This window comes from Synchiropus splendidus, chromosome 12 (genome assembly GCF_027744825.2).
Source record: "Synchiropus splendidus isolate RoL2022-P1 chromosome 12, RoL_Sspl_1.0, whole genome shotgun sequence".
NCBI lineage: Eukaryota > Metazoa > Chordata > Actinopteri > Syngnathiformes > Callionymidae > Synchiropus > Synchiropus splendidus.
The window spans coordinates 15643499-15655461 of record NC_071345.1 but is presented as its reverse complement, the minus strand read 5'-3'; the positions used below and the strand labels follow the sequence as shown (position 1 = coordinate 15655461).

At 42.3% G+C, this 11963-nt stretch overlaps 1 protein-coding gene across 5 annotated transcripts in view; it reads left to right on the top strand.

The window, feature by feature from the left end:
* Nucleotides 1-11392, top strand: part of LOC128767982 (zinc finger protein 516-like) — an 85135-nt gene extending 73743 nt beyond the window's left edge. For 4 of the 5 annotated variants that reach the window (XM_053880437.1, XM_053880436.1, XM_053880438.1 and 1 more), the window contains 2 exons: nt 2436-2537; nt 8270-11392. In XM_053880437.1, the coding sequence (XP_053736412.1) occupies nt 2436-2537; nt 8270-8463 (296 nt within the window). In that variant the 3' untranslated portion in view covers nt 8464-11392. Of the gene's footprint in view, nt 1-2435; nt 2538-4604; nt 4676-8269 lie in introns of all 5 variants that reach the window. The other variant, XM_053880439.1, reaches the window with a different exon arrangement.
* The last annotated feature ends 571 nt before the right edge of the window (nt 11393-11963 follow it).

Sequence of the window (11963 nt, the reverse complement as noted above, 5' to 3'; positions counted from 1 at the left end):
TTATACAGACAAGTAAGCTGTAATTCTTTTAATATCTTATGTTCTTGGGGTTTAGTTTGGCACTGAAGGACTTTTCATTGTCATTCAAGCTGTGTTATTGTTTCTGTGGAACACTGTCCCACGTTGACAAATCCTATATTGAGAGATATATTGACATAGAAGCAAGGAGCGCTTGATAATGTTCATGCTTTCATGGGATGGGTGTCATGTTTGTCTCAGACCAAAATAAGTCTAAATTGTTCAGCTTTTTTGGCTTCTGAAACTGTAACAGACAAAAAAAATTTTGGCTGTGACAACATGTAATATAAACTTACAGTATATGAAGTAGTATAATATATAAAGAGTAGTATAAAAGTACAATTCAAACAGGCTGTTGAAGACAACACTAGTTCTTACCATATAACATTTTTTTATTCTATATTTCTCATTCTATTAAAACTGTTATTACACAAATCCTTATCACAAACTTACTTGTCACCGAGAAAAGGGGCAAAAGTGGGTACTCACTGCATGTTTTTAATGTGCACATAATCGGAGTAGTGAAGAGGATGCAGTACTGCACCACGTTTGAAAACTTAAAAAAGTCTATCATGGGTCTGTGATCAAACCCTTTTGACCAAACCAGACACATAAAGTAGATCCCAGCAACAACACCAGCACCTTCAAGGGCAGATTTCCGTTCATGACCTGAACACGATGACCTTTATGACCCCTAAAACTGTGGGTGAGCACTGTAGACCTCGAACACTTCTGTAACAAATTATTCATCTGGTTACGTCACATGACAAAGCGGCCACATTCCTCCAAACCTCAACAAGTTATTTTAACCTGAAATTATTATGCAAAAGGTGCATGTCATCAGAGTTAGTCAACATGCCTCACTGGCCTCCCCTGGACCAAACACACGTGCACACACACACACACAAGTACACCTGACATGTGACACACGGGCACCGGAGCGGGCACATCACAGCCGGGGCGTTTTAATTGCCTGTAATTTATGCGGCGTGTGCGTGTGTGCCGCGTGTGTCTGGCTGTCAGCCTCTGAGATGATGCTGTGTGACAGCTGCAGTCCAGCCCCCGGAGCAAGCGGCTCATAATGACACATTAGACATACTAATGATGCCTGCACTAGTCCACTTCTGATGCTACCTACTTCCACATCCAGCCTGCCGCAGTGGCTCGCTGGAAGTTCTCACTCACCTCTTCACTCACTCACTCACTCACTCACTCTTTGACTCGAATTCAGGAGCGCAACATACACGCGTCCTGGCTAAGTTGGAATCTGCTGCTAAATCTACTGAAGATTCTGTTCGTCTCGATCTACTGAAACAAATCTGGAATCTGTGTGCAAGTGACTTCAGATACCGATATTGACCCAATGTTTCTCACTGGAGAAACTGCAGCACACGGAGCACAGTCACGCATGCGCTTCACGCAGATGATATCAGAAAGTAGAAGTGTAGGCGGAAGTTTTGAAGCTTTGTGTGGAGTAGGGCTGTGTGTTTATGGCCATCAGAATCACTATCATTTTGAATTGCATTGAAGTCGCTGCTATTCAGTCACTTTATTGAACCGAAAACTTTATTGAATATTAAACTGACAAAATTAAATAAAAATAAAATAGTATACATTTGTGCTCTTGAGGGCTAAAGGGCTGGAAAATAAATAAATAAATAATACTATAAACTTGCACTTCCACTGTAGGGAAATTATTTTCTCAACTTTTCAAAGAGCGACTGGCCATTTCTTCAGACAAATGACTTTTTTTTTACAGTCATAAAAACAGCAGAACACATCTGTTGCTACTTTTCTGGTGATGTCACAGCCACTGGTGCATGTACCAAAAATAAAAAATACAGTTAATGTTGTTCATGGTTATATGTCATTGTAGTATTTGCATGTTTATCTGTCGTATATCAGTTTTTAGTTTTTCACATAGTTTCAAAACATCTGAGCTCTTCACCTGGTGTATATGACAACATAAATAACATGTTCACTTGCTATGTGAAGAAGCTTTGCTGTTTGTTTTGTGTTGAACATAAATGTTGTTGTAAATAGTTTTACAAAAAATGTCGCTCAATTGTGACATCATGGGGCAAGCAACACGCTATGAGCAAACTTCTTAATATTTCTCTTAGATTTTTGTGTATATTGTCACAGTCATAGTTTTTTGAGGATTGCCTTGTTTCCATAATGGTGGGAAGCGATAACCGAATTTGTCAGTTGTACCACACAGAGGCGGAGTCTCCCAGCGATCTCACACCTGACTATGGGTGTCAAACTCAATCCTCAAGCTTCACCTGTATTTGGCCCCAGAACAAGAGATTGACATTTGAAACTGACATATCAGCCCTTCAACTGGATGAGATTGTAATGTTCTCCGGCGTTGCCATGATCCCTACTCATGCCCTGTGTTTTCCTCTCGTGAACAGGGATGCTGAGGTACATGCGGCAGGGGCAGCACTTCTGTCCCGAGTGCGGGAAGAGTTTCAGCCAGCCCAGCCACCTGCGGACCCACATGAGATCCCACACAGGTAAATGCTCAGCGCAAAACTCATCTTTTATCTTGAAGAATTTCCAAATGAAATTCAGCCGGAAGCATATATCCATGAGCGATAACTTTTTGGTGAGGAAAAGTTCAACCGAATCCGTAATGTCGCCTCTTTATTTATGAGCAGATGTTTCATTTTCGGGCCACTCCTTCAACATTCACTCATTCACCTGTGACCACGCATCTCCTCACCCGCAGCCATTTATCCGCGCGGACACGTGTGATATACCGTAGTGAATAAATGCATGCAGATTCACATCCTCAACTATATTTCATTGTCTGCCTGGCCATACGTCTGCTCCCTTCCTGCACTTTCCAAAATAAATCAGATCACATCTTTTTGTTCAGCTGCGTGTGACAGCCAGTCTGCGAGAGCTTCCCCGCCCTCGGCTGGGCAGCTGTCTCCATTTTTTACACTGAAACATGATCCGTGCTCCGCAAACTGACCTGTGACAAATTGTATACATTATTAATCACATGTCAATTAGAGAGATGGAATTGTGCATTCTAATGAAGCAGAAGAGCGTTTGTACGGTCCGACCTCAGGAATGCATCTGCATGCGCCCCGGTGCCTCTCGCTAAACAGAGCTGTTGGTGCGGTGTCGTCGTCCTGCCGCCGCCCACTTTCTTCCGCTACTTTGTTGCCCCTGTTTTTGGAGTTTCCCTCAATAATTTCCTCCAACTCCCAACTCTCTTTTCATATCAATGTTTCCTCCCAACATTCTTCCTTTCAACAATCTCATCCCTTTTTTATTCTCTGCTACACTTTTGATATTCATGTGGTCTTTTTTCCTCTAATTTTAATCTATGCTTTTCTGCTAATAATCTCCTTTCGTTCTTTAGAAATACTTTTATATTATATAGAGTTTATTTTCCTTTTCTTAAACATACCTTCATCTCACTTCTCTTCTTTATCTACCTGCACACTTTATTTATTTTTTCTTTCATCTCCTTTACTCAAGGTTGTAGCTTTCACACCTTTGTCTCTTCTCGTTTCTATTCCCTTCTTTTGAGATTGAAGCATTTTGTTTTTGTAAGAATCCATTTGTTTTTTTTCACCCGCTCCAGTCACCTGACGAAATCACATTCCGTCAACACTCATTGACCTTCCTTTTCTGTCCCTCCTCTTCTTTGGCACGATGTTCCTTTGTTTTTCTTCCTCAACACAACCACGTTTCATGTCATTTCACTTCCAAAACTTATATCACTTTACATCCCATCACTTCATCCTTTTCATTGCCTTTGCCCTTTTTTGTTCAATCTCCCATCATCACTTCATCCCTTTTCTCGTTGCCCTTTTCAACATCCTCATCCTTCCACTTCTTAAACTTGACTTCTCTGCTCTCCTCGGCCTCATGTTGTGTCCCTTATCTGTTAGTGAATTCTGTCCCTTCCCGTCCTCCCCTCTGGTCCCCTGCCTTCCTCTATGGCTGCGTATCTCACTCCCCACCGCCGGCATCCCCTCCGCCTCCTCCTCCTGTCTTTCTCCTGTCACGTCCATCAGCCGTACTGGCAGTGATCGCACTCGACAGTGAGATAAGTAGCTTCTTTATGGAGAGTGTGAATGATATGTGGCACTGCCCGTGATTCTTAGTGACAGAGGCCAAATGGTAAGTGATGCAACTCGGCTTCCTCTAAGCAGCGTTGTGAGCACACGCACACACACACACACACGCACACACGCGCTCGTGCTGAAGCTCTGTAAACACTCAACGAGGCTGTAATTAATGTTGTCACCGACAGTTGTCTTCAGCACGGACGTGCGCACGCCGAAAAGGCCAGCCACCCCGAGGCCTCCATTAACATGCGTCATATTAAATCACTGACTTGCCTTCACCAAGTTCCATCATCATCATCACCATCATCATCACTGCCAGCCTCCCTCTATTAGCGAAGGGCGCTGGTGGCTACTGTGTTTGGCTGGTGGAAGAGAATAAATATGTGCTTGTGTGGATCTGGTAGAGCTTTTAACCGAATGCCCTCCTCCCCTGCTCCTCCTCCCCCACCCCGTCTCCCACCTCTCCCTCCCTCCCTCCTTCTCCCCCCACAGTTGGGTTTGATTTTAATGGACTCCACAGAGGTACTGACGCTCACACCACCGCTTCTGAAGCTCCCAAACAAGTATGTGGCACATTGGCTAATCACTGGGCTCCCCCCCACCCCCCGCCATGGCTTCTGCATGTTTCTTGTTTTGTCGTCTCACGATCCGCATGTCCGTGGTTGTCCGTCCCCCCATCCCACACCGTGTTTGTCTGTCTGTGACTTTTTATTTCTGGCTATAAATGGTGAAGTTGTGGTGGAATCTTGTTTGCATGTTGGATCCACGTTCACAGGTGACATGCCACCATTTTTGCCAACTTCAGTGTCACTTGAAACACACATTCTCAGTGTTCTGTTATGGGCGATTTATCCTAACTGTTTTGCTTTCCCATTGATGCACTGACTTGTGTGACAAGTGAGACAATGTTCAGAGGTTCGGACACTTCAAGAGGATGGATTGTGTCGGACTAAGAACATTAGCTATAACTGGAAGACGATCGCGTTCATGGTTGTGGTAAAGAGGGATATGTTACAGTAGTGGTAGGGCTGGGCCGAAAAAAAAAATCCCCAAATATTATGCCAACCTGGTGATAAAACCTGACATTAAAAAAATCACAATAAATACATTTTCATTCGATTACATGTGTTTTCCTCACTACATTCTGTGCTGAAAGCCCAACCAGTTACTAACTGAACTGGTCTGTTCTGTTCCGCATTACTCTTGTATGTCTCCAATATCAACAAAGATTGTGTTAATGTTTGAATATTCGAATTAAATTAGTGCAGAGATGAGCAATTTCAGGCGGCTATGTTACGGTTCTGTTGCCGCACCAGAAAAAAAATCTTCTGCAACAATCCCAACCCTGACTCCGAGTCTCAGCATCTTCTAATGTCAATGTTTAGCATTTCTTGTCTTAAAAATATGTTCAAAGCTATGATGGTAGTGTTTAGTCAGGTATCACACGCCACGGAGCCGGAGAGCGTGTCGCGCTGTCACGGCATCATTACAGTCCAATGCTGCGTCTTGCACTTGTGCCCATTGAGTGTGTCATGAGATGTTAAATTCTCATTGTGGGCATAGTTTTCAGATGTAAATTGTTTACGATAAATGATCGCCCATTTGTCGGTGGTGGTGGCCAACTGGCTATGGCAAACCCCATAGGAAGTAAAAGAATAGGCCGCAGTTGCAGTCAAGATTTTTAAGAAGCCCATGCATTCGCTTTTCACTATTTCCAATTGAAATTTTGCTCGATGAAATAAAAACAAAATGCAATATAATAAACAGAACTGAGAGAATGCTGAGCCAGTGCACACCCCTGCCAAACCGCTCATCTGATGACTTAAACGCGTCATGCAAAAACATCAGTGTACCACCAGGAGGTACAGTAGGTCAGTGGCGCTCCCAACTATTGTACCGACCGGTTGTCAGGAACCTTTCCATTTCCATTGACTTCCCCACGCCCTGTTCAAAAAGTGGGTCAGTCAGCTGGGGGGCGGGTCTAAAGATTGTGAACGGTGAGGCAGAATAGTAGCCATTTGTCTTCTGTGGAAACTTATTACGAGCAGAAAGAAAAAGCGGAGGCTCAGTCAGCTTGTTGAGTCGTGAATGCCAACAAGCTTCTTGTCCATTCCACTTCTTGTCTAGTGTTTTTCACGCATTGTGTCTATCACTGCAAAGCCTGGGCTCTGATTGGTTCAGAAGTTTTTGAGTTTTACATATGAAAAATGTTGCCTGAAACGTGCTTGCTGCCCAACATGTGTTGCATGTGTTCAGTCATTCAGTAATGTGTGGCTCCTTTACTGTGACTGTACTTGTAAATCAGTTGCATTGGTCACAGAGATCGTGTTCAACGCGTGCGACGTACCCTTTAGATATGTTTTCGAATTAACGACAACAATCATCACAGCAAAACTTGATTTTGTTTCAGTGGTTCGATTGAATGCTTTTATAAAGTGTCACCACTTCCAGCTAGTTCTGAGCGCAGCTTGGTGCGTGAGCAGCAGAGGTGAAAGAGGCCTTTAAAACCTTCCTAAATGACTGAAGGCCGACTGAACAGTGGACAATAAAGTTGTGCGCTGATGAGTGATCATTAAAAACGTCCATGTATTGAGGTTTAACATGTTACCAAGCTCTCTGCACTTATTTATTGATAAAAAAAATCAATTGAAATTGCTTGGATTGTTGCAGATCCATAGGAATTTTGTTGCGCGGTGTAAATATGGCATGATTCATTTTAATAACATATTATTGTTCTATTTTTGTATATTTTACGTTATATGTGAATGTAACCGACTGAAAAATGAGCAAATAATTCACATGAAAATACAATTAACCAGCCATAGATGAAGCACAAGACATTGAAGCTATTGACACACATTTAACGTCTTGCCGCATTTTCAGTATGAAAATATGTTGAAGTCTTCAGTTTTAACTGGCGACGGCAGAAGCAATTTTTAAAGCTCTAGTTTTGCCGAACTTATTTATAAATGAAAATTTCAAAGTAATTCCAAACAGTAATTTTTTGGGGAAGGAAGTAAAGCTTAAAAAGCTTCCATATGCGAGCGGAGTCATTTAGATCTAGCTCTTCTCCTACCTATAAAAGTGAGCGATTATGAGCAAAAGCATTGCGAGAATTAATGATGAGCAGCGAGTGAAAAACCGAGAATTGCCAGTATGACGGCCAATGTAAATGGGCCGTAATTTAATTCAAAAATATTCCTGCCACTGCCTTTAACGTCTATTAATCGTTTTCCATGTCAGTCACTGAGTGGACGGCGGAATAAATCTGTTCTGACTTGACATTCGGAGGAAACAGATCTGTGCATGCCTGCGCCTGGGCTTTATTAATCACACGCATCACACACACCCCACATGGACTCAGATTTAGCGGCGCTATGAATGATGGGAGCGCGCCGCCAGGCGGAGGGCTCCAATTAGATGTAGTGTTGACGCTGCTTTACGGTAACCTTTAGCATAATGTAGTGCGCCGCTTCCTGTCGGCCATGTTTGCTCGCCGCAGAGGCTCTGGCTTTCCTCTCACGTCTTTCCAGTTGTTGTTTTTTTATATTATCGTGTTATTAATGCTAGCTTTTTTTTTGTTTTTATCTGTTCTCTCTTCACACTCCGCTCTTCGCTCTCTGTCCGCGATTCTGATGATGTATTGTAACCGCGATATTTGCCGGCTTCTTCTTCAGGGGGGAGCGCGGCGGGGTCGGGCCATTTGTTTTCCCACTTTGATATTCCTTCATTTATCAAAATGATAATTAGGTGCAATTAAATGGCAATCTCATTTGTTTTGTTCAGGTGCGTCTTAGTTATTTTTCCTTCTTTTTGTGTAGCCGTTGTAGGTCAGTCTAATTAGCGTGCGCGCGGGTGTGTGTGTGTGTGATGCTCGGGTGATTGAGAGAAATAGGTGGAGACAAAAGTAGGTCTGTTCAGACAGCGATGTGCGGCGCTCCTCTCCAGATGGCAAAGGAAGAAATGAGATTTCATCCATCTGGGTCAGGAAGAAAGTTAAAAGTGAAATAAAGTGTAACAAATTCAACGTGAGCGCTCTCTTGACTCGCAAAATGCTCCTCGGCGTGTGTGTGTTTTCTGCTTGTTGTCCTGCTCCGTGGGTGATTCTGAATTACTGCGATTATTTCAGGGGTCTAATGTTGCGGTGTTTTCCTCAGGGGAGAGGCCTTTCTGCTGCCAGCTCTGCCCATACAGAGCCTCTCAGAAAGGGAACCTAAAGACGCACGTGCAGAGCGTCCACCACATGCCTTTTGACAACAGCCAGTATCCCGACACCCGGACTCTGTTCGCCAGCCTGGACGAGCACGGCACGCTGGCTCCAGCTCAGCTGCCACATCAGGATCCTGAATGAAGAAATGGACTCAAGAAGTCTCTCTCCCTCTGATGAACCTGTGGTGTAATGGAATGGTTTGAGCGACCGTTAAATTCAAACATTTTTTCCTTTTGTTTCTTCATGTTGTCACAGTGGACCTCAGGTTCCCGCTACTGTGTTTCACCCCGACCGTGTTAGCCATGTTAGCATGGGGACCGCTGTATTGCCTTTTTATTTTCTGACTCGCTGCAACAGCTTTCTGGACGTAACGACAAAAGAGTTGAAGAGAACGTGGATACCACAGGTGAACGCCAGGAATAGATTTATTTTTAAAGATATCGAGACTTCAGAGCTCTTTAGCGCAACCCCTGTATGTAGCGCTATGGGCAATAGAACCGCCCGAAACGGATTGTGAAAAAGTTGAGGTCGCAAAATCATGTTTTTCACATCTTGCAAATGTTAAAATTACTACTTGTTTTGGGCTCCTCCAGTAGCGAATCTGCTTTGCTTTACAAAATAAATAAACAAAAAAAGAAAATGTTAGGCAAACCATTTTTGAGACGTTAGTAGTTACCCAGGGATAGTTTTTTCACCACCATCAGCTGAAATAAAAAACATAATTTTTAGTTGAGCAGTGAACTGTAGAGTGGCAACGTTTAGATTAACAGACTCTATCCATGCTAAAAAGTCCAAATAAATCTCATCAAATTCTGTGAGAAGTAGGGACCCTGTCACTTGAAGGAAACTTGTCTTTGGCAGAACATGTAACCATCACGCTGTGGTACGTAAAACTGCAGGATGGACATGAACTATGGTTTTCACTTACAAAATTATACATCTGTTAAAAAACTTCAAACCTGTAATAATGTTTTGATAATGAAATGAGTGAACATTTGGCCGAAGAAAACAATTTGAATATGTGGTGAAAACGGTCAACAAAAAAGTTTGGAGCATTTTAAATACATTTTAAAACAGCGCAAATGAAATGACCTGAAACTGAAGATTGTCACCCACATCCTGCTTTAGCACTTGGTGAACCTGGTTGAAGTCAGTAGCACTGTCTCGGTAGCAGAACTCTGTTTCAAAGGTTTGCCGGAGAAAAGTGATGGATTTATTATTTGTCATGTGACAAGACGCCCTATTTTTTCTTTGAATATTCTGGTCATCACCATCAATGATTTTTGACCCCGGCGGCCAAGTGGTGTCGCAGGCTGACAGTGGTTTTTAAACATCTCGAATTCGCCTCAGAATTGACTCCTGTGATAACAGCGATTCATGAAGAATGAATCACTCCCCGCTGTAAAAAGTGACGTCTTGGACGTTTTCCTTCTGCCTGACGAGTCGTAAAAATGAAGGGTTGCACTCATCGGTGTTGCTGCGAGTGCGTTAAACTCATTTATCCTCAACTCTAAAGTGTAATGTTAGTGCTGACCACTCCGAGGATGAGAAGACGATGATTAGAAAGAGAGAGGGAGAGAGAGAGAGAGAGTGCTAATGGGGGTGTCTGCTCTAGTGCTCATTAAAAAGAGTGTGCGCTTTTAATAGCTCATATAAATGACCGTAGCGCTTTTATGGTTGTTCAATTATTGTCCATTTAAGAGGACTGGACTGAGTGAAGGCAGTCGCTTCTGTCACTTATTAGTGTGTGTTTCCCGATGAAGTCGACTTTGATTTGGCTGCGAATGTGGGAATACTGTGGGTCGGCAAAGACTTTCCAAAGACGGAGAGTCGGCGTCAGTTTTGCTTGTAAATACTTGAATTGTGCGTTTTCTTTTTGGAACGGATTAGTGTCCATGGATCCCCACTCTATACTGTATGTATGTGTGCATACACAGGTGTGTATTTGGACAACGTTTTACGGGACCCTGTCGAACCGCGGAGCTGCCGCAGCCTTAACGCTGATGCATGACAACTTCATGAATGACATACTTGTGTTTCCCTTTTTTTTGTGCCTACCTCCTCTGCCTGTTTTAACATTGCTGTTCTGTTTTCCGAGATATGATTCCTCAACAACCCCTTAAAATGTCTGTACACAATATGCTTAAAGATAAAAAAAAAAAAAAGCTCATTTACATTTTTCTAGAATCCATATACATGCAAATGAAAGAGCATAAAGAGTACTGTACATCTCTATTTTGAGACCTTTTACATGATGAAATGGTTTGAATACCAGTTGAGTTATGCATACAATATGTGTGCTTGAAATTGCCTATTAATACACGGCGGTGTATTCGGAAGGTCGAGTGAAAAATACTTGAAATGAATAATCTAGCCTTGGAGGTTGTGTAGTACTAATAACCTTGTTGTACAGAATTTCCCTTTAAGAGTGACTCCGAAGTGTGACTTAGAGAAAGCAGGAGCCTGTGCGTGTGTGTGTGTAACATAAGGGTCGTGTCTATATCCTACTCTTACCAAACCCTTTATATACAGCAGTAGAAACCAAATGGCATTACTAGTGCACTTAGACTAGGTTACTGCTTTAACTGTCGTAATTTGTTAAAGTTCAGCGGAGGGTGATATTTTTTCGGAGAATGTGCCAGATCAAACACTTGGACGGAGTTTCTGGTTTTAGAGTCGATAGGTCTTTAGCTGCAGCAGTGCTTATTTTGCGTAGTTCCTTTACTAAATTTATTCTTTAGCTTGTGGCGGCAAAGTGTTGTTTATGTTCCTCTTTGGTGACTAGTTTGAAGTTGTACGCTTTTTTTTTTTTTTTCATTTGAGATCAATGTAGACATTATTATAATTTCAAATGTGATTGGTTGATATCTGTATTTATTATCACTTGGTTTGTTCAGTTTGATTTTTCTGGGATGTTTTTTGTTTTGTTTTGTTTTCCTTTTGTTTTTATACCGTGTAGTTTTAAGCCAGCAAGCTGATGTGAAAGCTCTACCTCGTCTGAGCCATTCTCAGTTCTGTTACACTTTTGTACATCATTTCAAACAGATGTAATGTCATGTCCACAATAAAGAATCACACAAAAAAAGAAGCCGCTGGTTGCTGCTCTTTCATCTGCATTATTATTTCTGGCAGGTTTCCCTTCTGTCTGTTTTAAATCTGCCTCGGAATCACTAAGAAATATTTTTTTTCTTCTCTCTTCGGACCGCAAACCTGTCGGTTTAGACAAACTAACAAACGCGGCTCTGAACTTTCAATGCACTGACAGATGTTGGTGAACTCAATGGCATATGCTTCTAGGTTTATAAAATAATTGCATGTTCTCTCTTTATGTATGTTCTTTAAACCACATTACTGTGGAATAACAGGAGTCTCTCTTGTTTATTTTGACTATTTCCACACCCATTCATGAGTTTACTTATTTCCTTATTTTCACATTTATTTCAAACATGATGGAGGAGTGATGATCAACATTGTATTCATGTCACTGTGTTACACAAACATCTCCTCTGGCTTCTTGTTCAACAACTTAAAATTCTTGTCACTTCTCAATCTGGTCCCATCATACCTTACTGACCTCCTCACACCCCGCAGTATCGACTGTAATCTCAGCTCCTCAGGTGCTCGCCTGCTCTCTGGAACCT